This window comes from Kogia breviceps, chromosome 2 (assembly GCF_026419965.1).
Source record: "Kogia breviceps isolate mKogBre1 chromosome 2, mKogBre1 haplotype 1, whole genome shotgun sequence".
In the NCBI taxonomy this organism is placed as follows: Eukaryota; Metazoa; Chordata; class Mammalia; order Artiodactyla; family Physeteridae; genus Kogia; species Kogia breviceps.
The window spans coordinates 105,728,046-105,748,701 of record NC_081311.1 but is presented as its reverse complement, the minus strand read 5'-3'; the positions used below and the strand labels follow the sequence as shown (position 1 = coordinate 105,748,701).

Here is a 20,656-nt window from a genome sequence, read left to right as displayed (position 1 = left end):
ATTCAAAAAATATTTCCTCAGTTCCTACTCTGCTCTGGGCTCCTGGAAGTCGGAGGCACATAAAACATGGCTCAGTCCTCAAGGAGCATATAGTCATAAGTGGAGACAGTGATGTGTGGTAAGGACTCTAACTCTTTGTGGTCTAAGAGAGCAGAAGAAGGGTGCTCACCTCAGCCTCAGGGAGTCAGGGAACCCTTCAACTAGGAGGCGATGAGAGGTGAGACTTAAAGGCAGGAGGAAGTGATGGACATGCCAGACACATGCCAGCATGAGATAAGATGGAAAAACATGGCATTAAAAACTCCGGGTAGGTCATGAAGAAGAGATATCCGTGGAAGGGTGACCTGGAATGACAGGTGCACTTGGGCGCTGCTTTCCCTGGAGGGAAGTGAAGCTTTTCAGCAGGAAACTGCCATAGTCGCATCTTTGTTTCAGAGGATACCTTGTCAGGCAACACAAAGGATGGATTGGAGTTAGGAGGCAGTGAGAATGGGACGAAGGGGCAAGGCTGGAGGTGTGGAGACTACTCGGAAATCCACTGCAGAGTTTACGCGGGTGCAGTGATATTCGATAGTCATTGATTTAGATAGTCAAGAATTGGAAACATCCTAAAGTGGTAGGGTGTATTAGACAGGATTTCAGTCAAACTGGCTCGGTCACAAGGGTTTGTTGGCTCTTGTCACTGGGAATTGTTAAAACTGGTTTTAGGCAGAGCTGGATTCAGGGCTTGGAGGATCTCTTTACTCTCTCCCTATCTCGGCTTTGCATGTCTCTGGATTGGCATCATTCTCAGGCAGGCTCTCCTCACATGGGCACGGAGATGACATTTGCAGCTCTAGACTTCTACCCTGCCAGCTTAGTAACCGTAGCAGCAAGATGTTGACTCCAAAAGTAGCATGCTTATCATGGAAAAACTGTGTTGGATGGTAAACCCATCTTTCAAGTGAGCCTTGGTCAAGTCGAGTCCTGTGGATCATGTGCCCATCCTTGGAGGCATGGGGAGTGGGGGAGATAAGGGGTCAGGACTGGCACCAGTTCAAGCCACCCGAATGGAACAGAATTGCATGGCTGGCTTGGGAATTGCAGTTAGTTTCACTAAGTGATGCTGGCAGACCAGACCCATGGGCATTCCATCTTGAAGGGGTGAGTCTAGGCACTGAGGTATTGTCCTGCTTTAACAAGTAGTGATGAGCTATGGTTATTACCCCAGAAAGATACCTGTAGCACTTGCTGTAAGAGAAAAAAGAAATTCACAAAAAATCCAATTTTGTAAGACCCAACTTTGGTTTGAAGACTAAAAAGGATCCATGAGTCTAGAAAAAAGGAGCCTAATAGTGGTTATTTCTAGGTGGTAAAATGATGGGTGACATCATTCTTTCCTTATACTATCTTTCTCTGTTGTCTGAAAAAAAGTTATACACTGAGAATGTGTTTCTGTTATAACCAGGAAAACCATTTCTATTTAAAGAAAAACTTACCTATTGAAGTTTTGACAAGATTTGATGAGGTCAGACTAGGAAAGGTAAACAGGAGAGAAGGAGGTGCTGGCTTTTAAGAAGCTGACATCCCCTGGACTTGGTGAATTGGATGGCTGTGAGGCTGCAGAGGGAACCCAGCTGGCTCTGCAGTTTCTGCCCTTCCTTGGTGACTAGGTGGCATGGGGGTCCCCAACACTGCAGGGCCAGCCGTGGTTAAAGGCTGGCAGACATCTGTTAGAATGAATTTTGTACTTCTTAAGAGATGTTTAGAACTGACTGGTTGAAAAATGAGACCTAGGAGAATTTATGCTGTTCAAAGAAGGTTCAGTTTGACTTAATAAAAATTGTGAATTACATTTCAAATGAGGACATTTTAACTGCTTGGTAGATATAGTGTATACCTAATTTATTAAGTAGATGGTAAGCTCCATGAAGGCAGAAACTCATCTTTATGTTGTAGTTCCTCAATACCTAGCATATAAATGTGGTTCATAGAAAGAGTGCTCTAAAATGTTTGTTACTGAATGAACTATTCCATCTAAACTAACAGTAATTCTTAAAAGAAGTCATTGCAGGAGTCAGCTCAGGAAACTCACCAACCTGATTTGGTTTGTAATCATTTATAAATAGGTGCTTTCCAAGTACTTAAAATAATGCTTTTCTTAATAAGAAAAAAATGTCCTAAAATTCTTTAAAGATCATTACTAATGTTTAGGAAATCTCTTCCAGTTTGTACCATGTAGAAAAAATCAGCTTGCTTCCACATACATATAAGTTGCTCAAGAAGTTGAGGAAAGTCTCTCTCTCTCTCTCTCTCTCTCTCTCTCTCTCTCTCTATTTATTTATTAGTCTTTTATGTGTATTTTAGTCTACCTTACAATATTATTTTCCTCCAAAGCATGTTTACCACTCTGGTTCACAGAGTCCAGAAAATATTTGGACTCCGAAGCTGTATATTAAAGTGCTTTAAGGAGCTTGGGCTCTGGAAACAGCTGGTCTGGCTCTGAATCCCAACTTTGCCATTTCCTGGCGTGTCAACTTGGGTAGTTTAAGTAACTCTCTCTTTTCTTATCTGTACAAACATGTTATAAGGTTGTCATGAAGATATAATGAAATGGTCACTATAAAGCACTCAGACTGTCAGTTATTTAAAAAAAAATCACATTTGTTTACCACCCGTGTTGGAGTGATTTCCAAAAGTACAAGATTTCCTGTGTCTCATTTAAGATGGGATTTCTTTGATTTACCTTGAAATGTAAATACCTTCCCTTTGAATACCCTTCCCACAGCTGAAGTCTATGTTCCCATCTGAAGGCAAAGCAAAAGACAAAGCTTGGCCTGAGGGTAGATCTCCACAGAAAGGTCCTTTCAGATCCATCAGCCTGTTCTTTCGGCTTTTGGTTTATTTTAAGCAGCTTTAGGAAGACTTGTGTTCAGACCAGGGCCTGTGATGGGGATGACACCAGAAAGGCACCCAGCTGCTGGCTGGCTCCTTGGAAGCAATGCACACCTACTATGTGGTTACTTCCGAATCACCTGCCGGACGAGTCTCAGCAGAGCATCCCCTCATGTTATAGACAGTCAGTGTCCTGTGGGTCCAGTGTGGCCTGGGAAGAGACGTGGCTGGTCTGCCTGCTGCTCTTGAAATGTGGCAGTGCGTTTCTAAGTGCTACCTCTATTTTTCCTTAAGTCTCACCTGAGCTTCTTAAACTGCTCCTGCAGGTTGTCGGTCCCCAAGTTTAATACTGCAGATGAGAGAGAGGAGTTGAAATAAGGTGTGCAGATGAAAACTTAGAGGAGAGCTTGTATGTGTAATTTATTCCTCATACAGTGTCCAAATAGTCAATTTAGTACCAAATGGTAGTCATAATGGTAAACACTCACCATTCCCCACAAGTTTTTTTATTATTTATTTATCCTTCCCCTCCCCTCCCCCCTCCCCTCCCCCTCCCCCCTCCCCTCCCCCTCCCCTTCCCCCTCCCCCTCCCCCTCCCCCTTTCCCCCTCCCTCCCTGCACCCTCCCTCCCCTTATTTCCTTTTTTAAGACAGGCCCACCTAGAGACTAGATAACTGAACTGCAGAAACGAGTATCTAAAGCATGGAACTTTAGTCACTGCATAAATTTTCTGAAGATAAAACCACGATTTCAGAGTTTAAAGTGTCCGATTCTAGTTCAGAATTTCTACGACGAACCAAAGTTTGGTTTCTTTTCTTTTTTTTGCGGTACACGGGCCTCTCACTGTTGTGGCCTCTCCCGTGGCGGAGCACAGGCTCCGGACGTGCAGGCTCAGCGGCCATGGCTCACGGGCCCAGCCGCTCCGCGGCATGTGGGATCTTCCCGGACCGGGGCATGAACCCATGTCCCCTGCATCGGCAGGTGGACTCTCAACCACTGTGCCACCAGGGAAGCCCCAAAAGTTTTAAAAAGAGATTTTTTGAGCTGCCTTATCGACATTTCAAATGCACGCAGGCTCTCTTCCCCTCCCCCAGACCCCTTCAAACCCCCTTCCCGCCATCTCCTCCAAAAGCAAAGAATGAAAGCAACTATTGCCTCTTGTTGGCAGTAGAACTTATTCAGCAATTTACTCTCCAGCCAGCTGCAGCCATTGCCATTGCCTCTGGGCACTTGTTCAAAAACGGGGAAATGAACTAACAGATTGGCCAGACCACACACGACTCCTCAGTCACAGCCCTATCGTCTCCTCATCTGTCACCCCCATTAGGCAGCAGCCTGGGAGGCGGGATGGTGATCAGGAGTATTTAGGCATCTCGTTCACATCCACAGCTCATGGCTCTCCAACCGGCTTCCTGGTTCATCTTCCTGTGGGTGCATGAGTGGGGCCTGGGCCTTCAGATCCCTAGAGCATCTTTAAGGGCTTCTGTCCCTGCTTCCCACCTGAGAGAGTCCTGAGGAAACCAAAACAAGACACAGGAACCAGCTTCCTCTGGTTGTGCATTGTCGACTACCCACTGGTGAATGAATAGGGCATGACAGCACTGTATGGATTTTATTGACTATCCAGTCTCTCTCCACTTAAGTTATTTTTAGTTGTTCTATTAAGGTCAGAGTTAAGCCAAGCAGTTGCTTCATTTCATATTGTGAGGCCTCTGTAGGCTTGGTCATCTCCTGAAAAGCAGATTTCTCTGGCCAGATGAATGGATAGGAGAGGAGGGTCTGTGTTTCCTCAAGAGAGACTCATTGTCTGATTGTGGCCTTCTGGTGAAATTCCGTTTTAAAATTATAGGCACAAGAGACAAATGTTTGAGAAGAGAAGGGTATGAGTTTGCTTTCTCCCTTGGTCAAGTGTTAGAATAGAGAAGTTTAGAACTCAGATGAGGAGTGATCCAAAGGAAAATGCCTCTTCTTTTCCAGAGTAGTCTATCCTGGAGACTAGACACGGTTCCTTGGGGTGGTTGGCTTTTGAGGGGGCGGGTTCCCCTCCCAGTGAGCTTCACCTTTTATTCTGTCTTCCTCCCATCCATCCATTCAGTACACAGCCCCAGAATTACATCTGTCATTAGTGAGTGATTCTTGGAGGAGGTGCAGGGTTGGGGTGATGTTGCTTGGTTTTGCCCCCCAAATCCCCTTTTGCCCTACTGGATGGTGAACACACAGCTGGAGTAGATGAGAGCAGCCGGGTGCACTGACCCTATTGAGGACCATGGATTCAGCCCTGCTCCCTGCAGATTTCTGGCCACTAGTTGGTAAAACCTGGACAGAGGGAGACAGTAGCCTTGGGCTGAGGAAAGAGGAAGGAGGGGAGAATCCAGCTGAATGGGTTTTAAACAGTTGGACTTTGCACTGAACAAAGCAGGATTGGGCTTGGGTTAATCCATCCTGGAGAGGATTGTTCTCTGTGAAGGTGGAGCTGGGGCTGGGTGGGAGCAGGCCACCCCTTGCTCCTCCCAGGTGAGAGAACAGGGTGAAATGAAAACATTTAAAGATGTTTGAGATAGCTTACATGACATTTGTAATTGTTGGTGTTTCTTCTTGCTGATTGAATCCTAACTGCCCTGTCCCATCCTTTCCACGCCAGCTCACACCCCAGACAACAGCTTCCTGGGGTTCGTGGTTGAGCAACACCTGAACTCCAGCGATATCCACCACATTAACGAAATCAAGAGGCAGAACCAGTCCCTTGTGTACGGCAAAGTGGATAGCTTCTGGAAGGTGAGTCAGTCTGTGTGTGCCTCTCGCTCTGCAAAGAAGCTTGTTGCGTAATTTAATTTAACTTTGATCTGGGAAGTAATCAAGCCAAGTGCCCACAGCTTGACAGGGTCTGCTTAGTAAAAAAAGAACATGCAGAGATTTGGGCTGATTGGCGTTTGGGGTTCTAATAAAGGCTGTATGTACCTGCTCATCTGTACAGTGACTGCACAGCAGTGCCCCTCACTCTTTGCATTTTGGAAGTGATGCATTCCGGCTCCTTTCCCATCCTCTGCTTACTTCCAGAAGCCAGGGCCTCACAGGGGCTGGATACCTTTCTGGAGCAAAGCATTGCACAAGGAGACCCTTTGCCAAGTGACTCATTTCCTCTTCCCTCTGTGAAATGCTTTGTAAAGGGAGGCAGCTCCCTTTGCCTGGGGAGGGCAGTGGCCCTTGCATCCTCTTGGCTGTGATCAGTACTCCACTACGTGGGAAAGGGAGCTGCCTGCCTGGGTTGACCACAGGCAGTTTACATGGGGACATCTTGGTTGAAACAACATTCTTGGCCACAGGCTGAGCCAGGTTTTCCAAGAACACTGGACTGTTGGGCCCTGGAGGGCCCCTTGGTCCTCCTGGGTTATTTATTTCCAGGCCCCATCTGGGGAAGGTATGAGAGAAGAGGAACCGGATTGGGGCCTGACCTGTTGACATGGCATGCAAGTCTTTTTATAAGGAAAGTCCGCCTTAGTATGCAAATTTTGCGGTATTTCGGAGGACGTGTTTGTACAAGATGGAACAGTCTCCAGGACTTCGAAAACGTGCCTCTTCCTAAACATAAAAGTTAATCACTTTCTGGAATGCTCAGGAACTGTGCTCTCCTGTCACCCTGTCTCCCTTACTTAGGAAGTTAGAAATCTGATCACTGAGAGAGCACACATGATGTGCAGGTGAAAGATTCCCTGTTCTTGGTTTTCTGACCCCATGTTCAGAAAAGGGAAAACATTGCCACCCCCTTTGCAGTTCTAAAATGCTAACTATGTGAAAGGGACAACACATCAGCCTATTTCCAGGGAAACTGATTTGAAATTTATTTCCAGATAACTGTCTTTGCTATAAACAGCTAGAATCCTGTTGTAGTTTAGTACAGTGGTTCTCCACTGGGGACAGTTTTGGCAGGGGGACATCTGGCAATGCCTAGGGACAATTTTGGATGTCATGATCGAGGGTAGGGACCCTGGCATCTACTAGGTAGAGGTCAGGGATGCTGCTAAACATCTAACAGTGCACAGGCCAGCCCCACAGCAGAGAATTATCTGGCACAAAATATCAGTAGTGCCAAGCCTGAGAAACTAGAGCTGGTTAATAAGATTTATTTCCTAATATATTATTCCACATTTTCTCCTCTCAAGTAGAATAAAATCAGTTGAGATTATAAATGGTTATTTAAGATGTTCCCATGAATTTATATCTTTGCTTCCTTTGTGTCAAAATCAGCCCTGTGTGAACAGAGCATTTTTCTGCTGACATTCAGGTGAACTTGTGTTGAAAAGGGCACATTGGATGTTCTCATTCTCAGCTCCGTTGTAAAGAGAATGGATCATGGCACTGGTTTTAGGAAGACTTGGGCTCTTAAAAAAAAAAAAAAATTATAACTCCCTTTTCCCTCCTGTACCTGTTCAAAAAAATTAGTTTGCATGTCCACGTGGACTTGACCTTGAAATGATACACTTCTGTTTTGGACCCAAGTGCAGCTTCTTCCTAGGTGCTTCTGGCAGCTTTTTCAGTTTCCCTCGAAAAATAAAACAATAAATTGCTTCTGAAGGCTTTTTGGCCACCTTCTTTTGGACAAAGTAATACTGCCAGTAAAAGGATGATTTTCTTGATGCCAGTCAGAATCCCTAAAGTATTAACCGTGTTGGCCCAAGTGGTTTAGGGTTGGAAATCCCTCCAAAACCCCACAGGTGACCTGACCTTTCCATGCTGTGCATCACTCAAGAATTACCAAAGGCTGAGTAAGTGGTGAGTTTACATTAGAATTGGTTTGAATACCAGAAATCTGGGGAGTTGTTTCCATTTTAATACATTATTATTAGCCAGCATTCTTTGATGCGAAAGACCCCAAAAGATGAAAAATACTGTACAGTTTTCACATAAATTCAGGACATCATCTCAGACTTCTGAACACAGCACAGTATATGAGAGTTTAGTTTCTTTCTTCAAAACTTCCCCATCCCGTAGTACCTAGTGCATAGAAATCAGTCACGTTCAGCACTGACTTTAGCTAGCAGGAAGGTTGGTGTATTTTTTTCCAGTCTTTTGTCCCATTCTCTCCTCCCACCCAACCAGACATCCTTGGGAAAGGGAGCAGGACTGTCAATCCTGGGAGGTTTAGGATTGCAGCAGGGGCATGTGGGCTGGCACAGCTTTCGACCAGATGATTTGGGCGGTCCTCCCTCACCCTCAGATTCTAGGACTCACTGAAATTCTGAAGATAGCTGCTGTGCTATTGCTCCTACTCCACTTCCTCCCCACCTGCCGGGGCACGTGACTGGGGAATGCCACTTCATGACCCCTCCACCTTTCGCCGATTGGCCCAGCAGGTTGTCCTCTGACCCAAGGCAGAAGGACATTGGTGGTTGGCTACCGTGATTCTGGCTCAGAAAGCCAAGCTAGATCGATGGGATTCTTCACCTGACATTGGAAAGTAGAAGGGCAGTGAGCTGTGGGTGCAGAAGTCAAAAGGATGTGTCCAGAGGTGTGATGAGACCCCAAAGCCTTCCAGGAGTCCAGTGATGAGGAAGCAGGACTGATTTGGAAAGGGAGAGGGTGTTTTTGGGAGGATGATGCAGCAGAACTATAGGTAGGAGAGGCACCACCGTGAGAAATGTGGGGTGCTTTGCAGGGACCAGGTAGGAAGGCAGACAGAAACCACCCCGCGCAGCCTGGAGAGAGAGAAAGAGTAGTTGCTGGAGTTTCTGGAAGCTTTCTTTTTCCAGATCATACATGTCTATCACACTCTGTTCCCTTCTAATATCCTGAGTTGTTTCTGTCCCTTATAGTCATATGAAGGGTATCTTCTAAAATATGTCTTCCCTGCCTTGCAAATGCCTATCATTGCAAATGTCTGTTAAATATACAGGCTAAGGAGGAGTGGGCTGACTCTTCAACTCCCCCCGCTGGCCCCCAGTTCATGCCTGAGGTACCCTGTGGTCTTGTCCTCATGTTATAATCCATAGTAGCGAGGTGGCTGGGAAAGAGGGGACCTTGCTGTCTGATTCCAGAACTCAAAGATGCCTGCTTAGGAAGCATCATTACCCAAGACCCTTAGCATCAAATGGGATGGAATACAGCCTGATTCCAAGAACAAATCTCTTTCTTAGCCTGATAGTCCACAGTTCTAGGTTCTCCCTGTCTACCCTGCTGTAGTCCGGTCATTGGCATCAGCTAACATGTGCCTAGAAGGAGAGAATTCTCTCCAGTATGGCCAGATTCAAAGTCTCCTTCAACATCCTGTTACCATAAGTCATCAGGGAGTGAAAACTTAGGCAATTTTGTAAAAATAAGGGATTTTGAAAATTGTAGAAATTAGAAGTAATTGAAATCTTGCTTAACTGTATTCTTTATTTCCATGTTTCTTAAAAAAAAATTATCCTGAGCACAACTGATGCTTCTGTTGATGGTGGGTCAGCATTTTACACATATTTACGATCCCACCATGATGTTCTTATTACTTCTTGATACACACCTGCGGCTAAAGTAACTGTTCTGGAGGCCTTGCTTTGAGCCCCTCCAGGGAATAAGCATAGCTGCTGAACCAACAAACTGGTGTTCCGATGTTAGCCTGCAATTCACCAGTGTGAGAGGTAATTAACCACTTTGAGCCTTAGATGCCTGACCTGGGAATTAGGAGCAGTAAACAAGTACCATGTAGAGCGGGGCTTCTCGGCCTTCATCGTGAATAGGAATCACCTGGGATCTTGTTAGAAGCTGCTAACTCTGATTTAGACCTTCTGGGGCAGGGCTGAGATCCCGCATTTCTTGAAAGCACCCAGCTGATGCACAGGTGATGCTGATCAAAGCACAAGGCTGTTTTGAATCGCCGCGCCGGGGTCAGGGGTCGGAGTTCGGGTCGCGGGGCGGAGAGAAAAGAGGGCGGGTGGGAGATGCTGGCGCCAGACGCGGAGGAAGGAGCTGCGACCAGCCGCTGAGAGGCCACGGAGCCCGCGAAGACCGAGCCAGCCGAGCCGCTACGGCCGCCACCGCGTCCATGGCGGCCGCCAAGGACACTCACGAGGACCACGACATCTCCACCGAGAATGCCGACGAGTCCAACCATGACCTCCAGTTTGAACCAATAGTTTCTCTTCCTGAACAAGAAATTAAAACGCTGGAAGAAGATGAAGAGGAGCTTTTTAAAATGCGGGCCAAGCTGTTCCGGTTCGCTTCAGAGAACGACTTCCCAGAGTGGAAGGTGCGGGGCACCGGGGACGTCAAGCTGCTGAAGCACAAGGAGAAGGGGACCATCCGCCTCCTCATGCGCAAGGACAAGACCCTCAAGATCTGCGCCAACCACTACATCACGCCGATGATGGAGCTGAAGCCGAATGTAGGCAGTGACCGTGCCTGGGTCTGGAATACCCACGCAGACTTCGCCGACGAGTGCCCCAAGCAGGAGCTGCTGGCCATCCGCTTCCTTAACGCCGAGAATGCACAGAAATTCAAAACGAAGTTTGAAGAATGCAGGAAAGAGATTGAAGAGAGAGAAAAGAAAGGATCTGGCAAAAATGATAGTGCCGAGAAGCTAGACGCTCTTTCGGTGAAGGAGGGCAAGGAGGTGGCTGAGGAGGAGCAGTGAGTCGGCTCCCATTGTGTTCTTTCTCGCTGTCTTTTCCCTTTTTCTTTTTTAAAATTTTGCCCTGCACCCTTCTTTTTGTTTTGTTTTTACAAGGGACTTTATATAAAGAACTGACTTCCAACATTCAGGTTGTTTTTTTCTAAGTTTTTGCCCTAATGAAGACGACTTCAGAAAATCTATTACCCAGTCGTGAGAATGTACTGTGCTAACTTTCTTTTCCATAGTGGAAACACTTATTTATAGTCATTAAAATAGCAAACAACACGTTTGAAACTTGAAGAAGAAAAAAAAAAAAGCACAAGGCCTTGGGATGTTTGGGGTTGTGGAGAGTGCTTGGCCCTGAGTAGCTGGCCAATCAGTGAATAAATAATCCCTTTTTGGGGCTTCCCTGGTAGCGCAGTGGTTGAGGGCCTGCCTGCCGATGCAGGGGACACGGGTTTGGGCCCCGGTCTGGGAAGATCCCACATGCCGCGGAGCCTGCGCGTCCGGAGCCTGTGCTCCGCAACGGGAGAGGCCACAACAGTGAGAAGCCCGCGTAACGCAAAAAAAAACAAAAACAAACCTTTTTCCTTTTCACTTTGGCCTTCCTGCTCCTCCTGTCAGGCTGCCAGCTCTTAAGTTACTTTTTACCCCTGATAGTGCCTGATTCCAGTCACCCGCCGGGTCTCACTTCCCACTAAGCACATTTCTGTACATTTGCAAACATTGCTACTCTGCTAGTCTCTGGTGCGTGGCCCCTTCGAGTGGAGCAAACCTGTGGTGAGTAGTGGGTTCTGAGGGGAGGGGCGAGGCCTGGTGTCTTGCTGGTCATCTGCCGTCCTGGTTTGTACAGTTGGTGCCTACTGGGCAGTAGGGTGTAGTGGTCAAGAACACAGATGTGGGTTCAAATCCTGCCTCGGCCACCCCTGCCTGATCTTGGGCAAGTGGCTTAACTTTACTCGGCCTCATTTTTCCTGGGGGTGATGGCAATAGGGTTTCTGTAGTGATTAAATGCAATAGTATGTGTAAAGTGCTTAGAAAATGGCCTGGCAAAGAGTAAGTCTAAATAAATGTTTGCTGCTATTATTAATATCATTATTGGGGTCAGATTGGAAACATAGAATTGATGGGGCTGTGAGATTGGGGGTGTGCAGTGTAGAGCCTGTGGGGAACTGGCAAATACAAGCCTGCGCCCAGATATCCAGATTCCAATTTTGAAACTCTGGCCCCTGAGTGAAATTTGTCTTTGTAAATAAAGTTTTATTGGGACATAGCCACACCTGTCCATTGCCTATGGGTGCTTTTGCACTAAAGTGGTAGAGTTGTGTAGTTGTGATAGACACTGTATGACCAGCAAAGCTTAAAATGTTTATTATCTGGCCCTCTATAGGAAAAGTTTGCTGACCCCTGAATTACACCATGTCCCATGTAAACCAAATCTCTCTGGGAGGACACATATGGCCAACAGTCCCTGTTGGATCTCATCAGGGGTCTTTTCAGCTTGTTTTGGGAGTTCTTGGTTATCCTCTGTATAATTCAGGCTGATGGATAAGCAATCCATGGTAAATGAAGTGCGATTTTACTAAAATCTCTGTTACTATAAAGACAGAGGCCCCAGCCCTGGGCCTGGCACCTCTTAGTAGTAGGCAGTCGGCAAAGGCTACCGCTTATTTGACAGCTAACGCATTGATAATAAAAGAGGGCCTTATTAGTGCGGTGTTTACACTTCTCTGGGCCTTTCACAGCCATCATTTAGGGAGGTGCGTGATGATTCCTTCCGAGGAAGCAAGGGCAGCTGTTACCTCCTTCACCATGCTGCTTTCTAGAGGAGAAACCGACTCAAGGAGATGGAGGGACTTGGCCGAGCTTCTGCAGCGCATGGCATGACAAATCCAGAACCAGGATCGAGGTTCTGGCCACCGCCCCTCTTGGAAACTTGCCTCCCTGCTGCCACTTGCTGGAGGAGCTGTTCTGCGCCCCTCACGCCCACCCCCATCGGTGAGTCCATGCTTAGAGCAGGATTCAGAAGCCAGGAAGCAAGGTCTGCATGTGTGACTTAGGTGCACAGCAGGAACCGTGGGCAAATACTGGTAACAGGTAAAACATTGCTCCCGGGTGCTCACCACACAGATGAGGAACTCAGCAACAGCCTCACAGCCAGTGCTGCCCAGAAATACGCCTGATTTGAGCACTTCCAAGTGTTCCTGGCTCCAGGCCCCAGGGTTCTGGCTTGCCCCAGTCCTAGCCTGCCCTGGCAGCAACCAAAGTCAGCTAGTCTCACCTGAATTTAGAAAACTCCTTTTTACCTAGATGACAAAGACTGTGTGTTTATTTTTTTTTAATTTACTTTTTAAAAATTAAGTATTGTTGATTTACAATGTTGTGTTAGTTTCTTCTGTAAGCAAAATGATTCAGTTATACATATGCATACATTCTTTTTCATATTCTTTTCCATTATGGTTCATCACAGGATATTGAATATAGTTCCCTGTGCTATACAGTAGGACCTTGTTGTTTATCCATTCGCTATATAGTAGTTTGTATCCGCTAATCCCAAACTCCTAGTCCTTCCCTCCCCACCCTTCTTCCCCCTTGGCAACCACAAGTCTTTTTATTTTTTTAATTTTATCGAAGTATAGTTGATTTACGCAAGTCTGTTCTTTATGAAAGATTGTGGTTTTAAAGCTTCCCCTAAAATGACACATAGTCCCATACCCACAGGCCCCAGAACAGGGAAAAGGATGATTTATTTTTACTTGTAATATAGTTTTATTATCACATTTCAATTATTAAACAATGAAATTTCCAAACAGATATCCCACAGAACTACCTCTTTTTTTTTCAGTAAAAATGTTACACTACTATGGTTTCTTCTCACATTCAGTGTTTACCCTATATTCAAGTTTCTGATAAATCAACTGTAAGTTGAAATTTTGTTTCTGAGACATTTCCTGGCATACTAGGCAGTGCATTAGAAAAGGGATGATATTGCATTTAGTCTTTAATAATGTTTTAAGCATCTCGATATAACTAACAACCATTCAAAACGAAAGTGCAAATGCACAAATGAAAGAGAACAAGTTTCGAAGCCTATAATGAGTCTTATAGAATATAAATCCATACAACTGCAAACAGCAATGTAATACAACCTTTTCCTTCTCTCATCGTAACTTCCTGGCCCCCACCCCCTGCGTTTAAGTTTATTTATTTATTTGTTTGTTTATTTATTTATTTTTGGCTGCGCTGGGTCATCATTGCTGCGCGCGGGCCTTCTTCAGTTGCAGCAAGCGGGGGCTACTCTTTGTTGCGGTGCACAGGCTTCTCACTGCGGTGGCTTCTCTTGTTGCGGAGTACGGGCTCTAGGCGCGCAGGCTCAGTAGTTGTGGCTCGTGGGCTCTAGAGTGCAGGCTCAGCAGTTGTGGCACGCGGGCTTAGTTGCTCTGTGGCACGTGGGATCTTCCTGGACCAGCGCTCGAATCCGTGTCCCCTGCATTGGCAGGTGGATTCTTAACCACTGCACCACGTGGGAAGCCCCTTCCTGCGCCACCCCCTTTTTTGTGTGTGGTATGCGGGACTCTCACTGCTGTGGCCTCTCCCGTTGCAGAGCACAGGCTCCGGACGCGCAGGCTCAGCGGCCATGGCTCACGGGCCCAGCCACTCCGCAGCATGTGGGATCTTCCCGGACCAGGGCACGAACCCATGTCCCCTGCATCGGCAGGCGGACTCCCAACCACTGCGCCACCAGGGAAGCCCCTCTTCCTGCCCCTTTTAATCCATTTTCCACACAGCAGCAGCCCGTGTGATGTTTTTAAAAATGTAAATTGGATTGTGTTTCTCCTTTTCTCAAACCCCTCCAATGGCTTCCTTGTAAACTTAGAGTAGGTTGAGTTTCAGGTGAAATCCGGTCGGCCAGTCGGTGGTTAAGCAGCCTCTCTGCAAGTAAGCCACATGTGCTCTACACCCGCTGCTCCCCCTGCTCCCCAGGCTCTGGCTACGCAAGGCCTCAGGTGCCACTCCCTCATGCCGGGGGCTCAGCCTCTGTAGGCTGTTCCCTGCCCTGGCACCATGCAACCCTCGCCTCCTAGGGCCCCCTTGTCCCACGTGTATGTCCTCAACCAAATGTCACCTCTCCCCATCTGTATCACAACATCCTCTTCCTTCCTCTTATGTAATTTTAATCATTTTGTGATTATATTTATCTTTTTCTGTCAGTCTCTTCTTAATTGCTAAGAAATTAAGCGATTTGAGGACAGGAATCATTATGCTTTTGTTGTACGCAGCATGGTACCTGGCATATGGTTGGCATGCAGTAACTAGTGGGTGGATGAATCTCCTTTTGATTTCTTTTAACACTGATTTATATGTGGAGTTTAGGGTACGACTTGGAATGCGCTTTGCTTTGGGCATTGCCCTGTGCTCTTGTCTGAGGGACACTGGAAGGAGGGATTTGAAGCAAAAGGAGTGGAACTCTACCTGTGTCAAGAGGTTTTCAAAACCCCTGGTGAAATTAGTAGTGAGAGGACCTGGGATGAGGCTGGAACCTGGCTCTAGGCCAGCTCTACCATCGTCTTTGGGATTTGGAGCAGCACCTCTGTCCTCATTTTCCTCCCTTGTGTGAATGAAGAAGGTATTGGTGAAAAGGAGTGAATTATTGATACACCCAACGGCATGGCGGACCTCAAAGTAATTACACTGAATGGAAAAACCAGACATAAAAAAGAGTCTCTACTGTATGGGTCTGTGTATATAAAACTCTAGAAAATACAGACTAATCCATGGTGTCGGAAAGCAGATGGGTGGTTGCCTAGAGAGGGTTGAGGGAGAGAGGTGGGTATATCTGCCATCTTGATGGTGGTGATGGGTTCACATTATATCCATATGTCAACACTTATAAATTGTACACTTTAAATATGTGCAGTGTTTTCCTTGGAGGGCAAAAATCTGAACAGATGACCATGTAGGGGGAGGAAGCAGGCTTTTGAATATGTTATTCTGTGCAAGGTGCCTCAGAAACCAAGCATCTGGGAGAGCAAACGTTCATTGTTATGATGTTGCCAGAAGCCATTATATTGCCTTTAGAAAGCACATGTGGCCTTGGATGCAAGTTTAAAAAATGTGCAGTTTATTATATGCCAGTTATACCTCAGTAAGGCTGTTAAAAATTAAATTAAATCAAAGTTGGCAAACAGTGGCCTGTGGGCCTATGGCCTGCAAGCTAAATATGGTTTTTACATTTTGCAAGTTATAAAAAATACAATAAGTAAATAAAAACAAAGGAATATATGACAGATACCTTATGTGTTCCCACAAAGTCTACAATATTTGCTCTGAGTCCATCTACAGAAAAAGTTTGCTAAGCCCTGGATGAGATCAATAATTATTCACCTGTGTTCGCTGGGGCCCTGGGGACCAGCTCCTGTGGGAAATAGAGGGGCGGCTGCACGATATGGTCCCCACTTAGCACAGCAGCTCTGGTTTATCTGTGGCATAGATTTGGATTTCCAGTCAAATTTCACTGGGAGAAAGGGTTCAACTGCTTTAAACAACCAAAAATAAATATTGAAAGTCTCTAGACTAGGTGACCTCTGAGTCTGAGATAGAATCCCATACTGAAAACTGTGTCATTATCTAGCTCAGTGATTTCGTTGAATTGGGCCTAATTTAAATTAAAGCAAAATTGGAAACGGAAGTTGTTTGGAGAAATGCTGTTTTATTTCGTAATTGGGTTTAACTGCTTTTAGTATATTGTTTTAATGAATCGCCAAAGACCTTTTTCATTAAAGGACGTACTGAAATCCTTGAAAACACATTTTTGTAAGAGGTTAAACCTTGTCATCCTGTTCTTTAAGGTACTTGGCCAGACTTTTCTTCTCAGATGAGGTAGAGATAAACCAGATACATTTAAACCTACCTTCAGTCAAATTGGCCTATACGTTTTGAAATAACAAAATTGGGCTCAGTCTTGGTGAGATTTTTCTGGAAAATGTATTGTGATCACAGCTTGCGGTTTTGGTTGCAACCAGAAGAGCATTCAGAAGCATCCCTGTATCTCCCCCAGTTTATTCCCCTTGGGCTTGGGGAGTCAGTCAGGAAAGACCTCTTCACCATCCCTGCGAGACCACACTTGTCTAGAGGCAGGACTTGCATGTCCCCATGCAGATGTGCCCCTCCAGGACGGCTGCTGACCGAGCCTCAGTCGCCTGTGCGTGCCGTCCTGCCTGGCTTAGCGCCTGGCCCACAATAAAGGACAGTCACTCTGCAGAGCCTTTTCCCACGTTCAAGTACAAGCTTGGGGGTGGGGTGGGGGGAGGAGAAGGAAGAGAAACCAAATGCAAAGAGAACATCAGGCATGAATCAATGGCTTTTAAGATTTTAAGGGCTGCAGTCCGAGAGACGTAAGGACTTTTCGAAAACAGCGTGAGCCATGTGCTGACCGTACTACCTAACCCTGTGTGGCATCTGATGTGAGCCTGTCGGTGTGTGAGGAGTGAACTTGTGAACTCGAAGCTCAGAGAGCCTTGGGTGGCCTTTTCCCCATCTCATCATCCTAGCGGTCTGCCCCCTGTTTCAACCAGCTCTCCTCTGTCGTCTAAAACCCACCAAGGATTTTTGTTTGTCAGAGAGAGCACATCCTCCTTGTCATCCTTCCGTTTAAGCCCAGAGACGCAGATTAGAGACAGTCTGGGGCAGTTGGAGGAACCCTGGGTGGGAAAGCTGATGCCCAGATTCTGATTTCAGCGGCACCGCTTGCTCGCTCGCTGGCTGCTTGTCCTTGGAATTCATTTGCCCTCTGGGTCTCACTTTCCTCATCTGCAAAATGAGGTAGAGGCCTGGATGTTCTTTGGTTTTGTTCCCCAGAGTTCCATGATTCTGTAATATGAGCTCCTTCTTGGCCTCCTCTCATTCTTTCAAGGGCAAAGGCACAGGGAGATCACCTCCAGGACAAGCTTCTGGGCCGTCAGAAATAGGGCAGCAGGATAATTGGGCCAGGCACAGAATCCATAAAACCGACTGCCTGGGGAAAAGGACGGGGTTGCTGGGACACAGCATTCGTGTGTGTAGAAGAGGTTTCAGGAGGTCCTTGACGGTAAAAGCTTCTGTGAGTCGACAGTGGGGGGAGCTGCCGAGAGTGGATCACAGCCCTTCAGCGGTAAAGAATGAAGGACTGGTGTTCCCATCCATTGGAGAGCACCTAGTGGGCTTCAGGGTGTGGCGGTCACTCTGATAGGGTTCCGTCCTGCTTCTGCCCTGACCACTTGTGTGATTGCAGGCAGGTGCCTTAGGTTCCCTGTGGCTCTCTTCTCTCATCTGTGAAACGGGTGGTAATAATAGCACCCCTCTTTAGCGTTCTTAGGAAGATCGCATGAGTTAATAAATACAAAGCTCTTAAAACAGTGCCTGGTATTCATTAGTATCTGTTGGTTTTTGCTGTTATTATCATCAGCTAGCCAAATTAGAGTCTTTTGATTGGAAGGAGTGCCATGTGGGGTGACTCCGGAGCATGCTTTAGGAAGACTGCTTGAAGACACTGGCGTGTCTGTCCTGGAAACAACAAGCCTGATTGAGGCTGCATGTGGGTGGCTGAGAACTCCAAAGGGGCGGCAAACAGATGAGGAATCAGATTGGTCCTGGAGGACCCAAAAGGACAGTAAACGGGCTGGTCGCTACTCATGAACTTGCCGAGCTTTCAAGGAAGATCAGGCGAAGCATAACAACCGTCAGTGCCGTCCAGAGATGAGGCAGGCCTCCTGGGAAGCCATTAAACACCCTGCTGCTGTTGGCTGCAGGAACATTGGCAAGGATTTGGAGAGGTGTCACTGGTACCAGGGGATTTCGGGCTGCCTGAAGTGTACTGAGAGAGGATGTGTTCGTTGAAGGCGGGTGGAAAAGGGCAGGAGGGTGGGAGACAGGAGAACGCACTCCAAGAAGGAAAAGCCCCCATGGACATTTTCTTTAATTATTATTATTATTATTTTTTTTTGCGGTACGCGGGCCTCTCACTGTTGTGGCCTCTCCCGTTGCGGAGCACAGGCTCCGGACGCACAGGTTCAGCGGCCACGGCTCACGGGCCCAGCCGCTCCGCGGCATGTGGGATCCTCCCGGACCGGGGCACAAACCCGCGTCCCCCGCATCGGCAGGCGGACCCTCAACCACTGCACCACCAGGGAAGCCCCTAATTTTTTTTTTTACTGAAGTATAGTTGATTTACAATGTTGTAGTTTCAGGTGTACAAAAAAGTGATTCAGTTTTATACACACACACACACACACACACACACACGTTTCTGAAAAAGAATATATTCTTTTTCAGATTCTTTTGCCATGTAGGTTACCCCATGAACATTTTTGTTTAGCCATCACAACATTTTTTTTTTTCTGACCATACCACGCACCATGCGGGATTTTAGTTCCCTGACCAGGGATTGAACCTGTGCCCCCTGCAGTGGAAGCATGGAGCCCTAACCATTGGACTACCAGGGAATGCCCAGCACAACATTTCTTAAATTGGGAAATTTCCCATTTGGGAAGGTTCATCTGAAAAGCCAGAATCCCCAGTTTCTCTTGAAAATGTAGGTGGTGTGGCTGGCTGGACTCTTTAACTCCTCATGTGCCAAAGAGTGGCTGAGCTAAGTAGTGGCTGCCTCCATGAATGGGTTCGGGGATGTTCCAGGGGCGATAGCCCTTCTGGGGCCATCTCTAACCTCCATGGCCTGCTTGGCCCCCAGAGGCATTTGAGATTGTGACCTTGCCCTAGGGAGGCTAGGAAGAAGCCACCCTTTCTGTCTCCTGCTTTCAGGGAGTAGGTTTCCAATGAAGAGGATGAAGTGACAGAAAAAACGTTGAATGGAAGAATGAATTCCATGTTTCATCCGGGCCACGTCATCCTTTGAATGGCCTGTGTGGAAGTCTGCCAAGTTGTGAGGCATAAGGGGAGTTTGAGAGGAGGACGAAGGCCCTTTGCAGCCTGTGGTTCCAGCGGGAAGCCCAGGTCCTTGAAATCTGGATGTGAGGCTTTGAGCTTTTCTTCTGGTCAGAGCCCAGCCCTGATAACATACTGCCAGAGCTACGTCTGCCAAGTGGTCTTGTAGTTGAAACAGTTTCAACCTTTGGGTTGATGGTTAGGGCGTCTGGGAAGAATGCATGGCCATCGACTCTGCATCTGGGGCTTGGAGCCAGTCAGCTTACTGCTCATGTATAATGTAATAAAGTCTTCAGGCTCCTTCCCACCTGGGAGTGAAAACCTCTCCTTTCAACCCAACTGCTAGAGCCTCTCCGGGCTACAGCTGAAGCAGCAGCTCTGTTGTAGGGCCATGCAGGGACTTGGCCTGGTCCTCTAGGGTAGCAGTGATTTATGGGGGTGTTTTTGCTAAAATGATTTCCAGCCTCTGTTCCAAGGAAATGCAGGAAAGCTTAAGTCAGTGCTTAGAATCTAGGTCAGTGTTAAACAAAGCTGCCTGATCATAAGTTCCACCTGGGAATTTGTTAAACATCCTGATGTAAAGGGCCCTCCTCAGAATCAGAACCTCCAGGGAAAGGACCTGGGAATGCTATGTTACTCCAGGTGATTCTTTTAGATAGGCGAGTTTGGGAAACACTGTACTAGGTAGTCACAATTTTCCTAGATCAGTAAAACCTTAATCGCTTCCTTTCCATGCATGGTGGACGGCTGCCATGTAGCCAAGAACCGCCTCATGCTGTAGATGTGTGTGTCCTTGTTTTACCAGGCAGTATCCTGTGCTCCTAGCCCCAGCCCCCTCCCCCAAGGACCCACCCTCTTATTTCCATGGTAATAGCAAGTTGCCCAAGTTAATCCGTGCAAGGGTGCCATTACCTGGTACCAGTTCCAGTTTGAAGTCTCAAGACTGCTTGCCTTCTAATCCAGTAATTCAAATAAGAATTTGTAGGAGTTTGAGAAGTTACAAAGCACTTCCACATCACCTCAGTTTTACAGGCGTCAGTTTCACAGGTGATAAAACCTCGGAAACGTTTAGAAAAAAACCAGTCCACCTTAAGGTATGTATGGATGATGGTTCTCTTGATGCCATTCCATTCCTTTTACTGCAACGTGTATACTTTGAGAGGTCACCGATGGTCCAAAAGTGTGAGAACGATGAATGGTGGAATTTTAGGCCTTGTCACAGGTGGTTAGGGAGCTGTTTGAGGGCCCTAGGGGTGGAGAGTAGTTTTCTTGGTGCCC

General features: G+C 46.8%; 1 protein-coding gene and 1 pseudogene across 1 annotated transcript in view; both read left to right on the top strand.

Moving 5' to 3' along the window:
* LOC131750373 (alpha-1,6-mannosylglycoprotein 6-beta-N-acetylglucosaminyltransferase A-like) overlaps positions 1-20,656 on the top strand; it is a 95,400-nt gene that overhangs the window by 34,722 nt on the left and 40,022 nt on the right. Inside the window, exon 5 of the mRNA XM_067023115.1 lies at positions 5,516-5,649. Within this exon, the coding sequence (XP_066879216.1) occupies positions 5,516-5,649 (134 nt within the window). The remainder of the gene's footprint in view (positions 1-5,515; positions 5,650-20,656) is intronic.
* Positions 9,884-10,563, top strand: LOC131751498 (ran-specific GTPase-activating protein pseudogene; annotated as a pseudogene).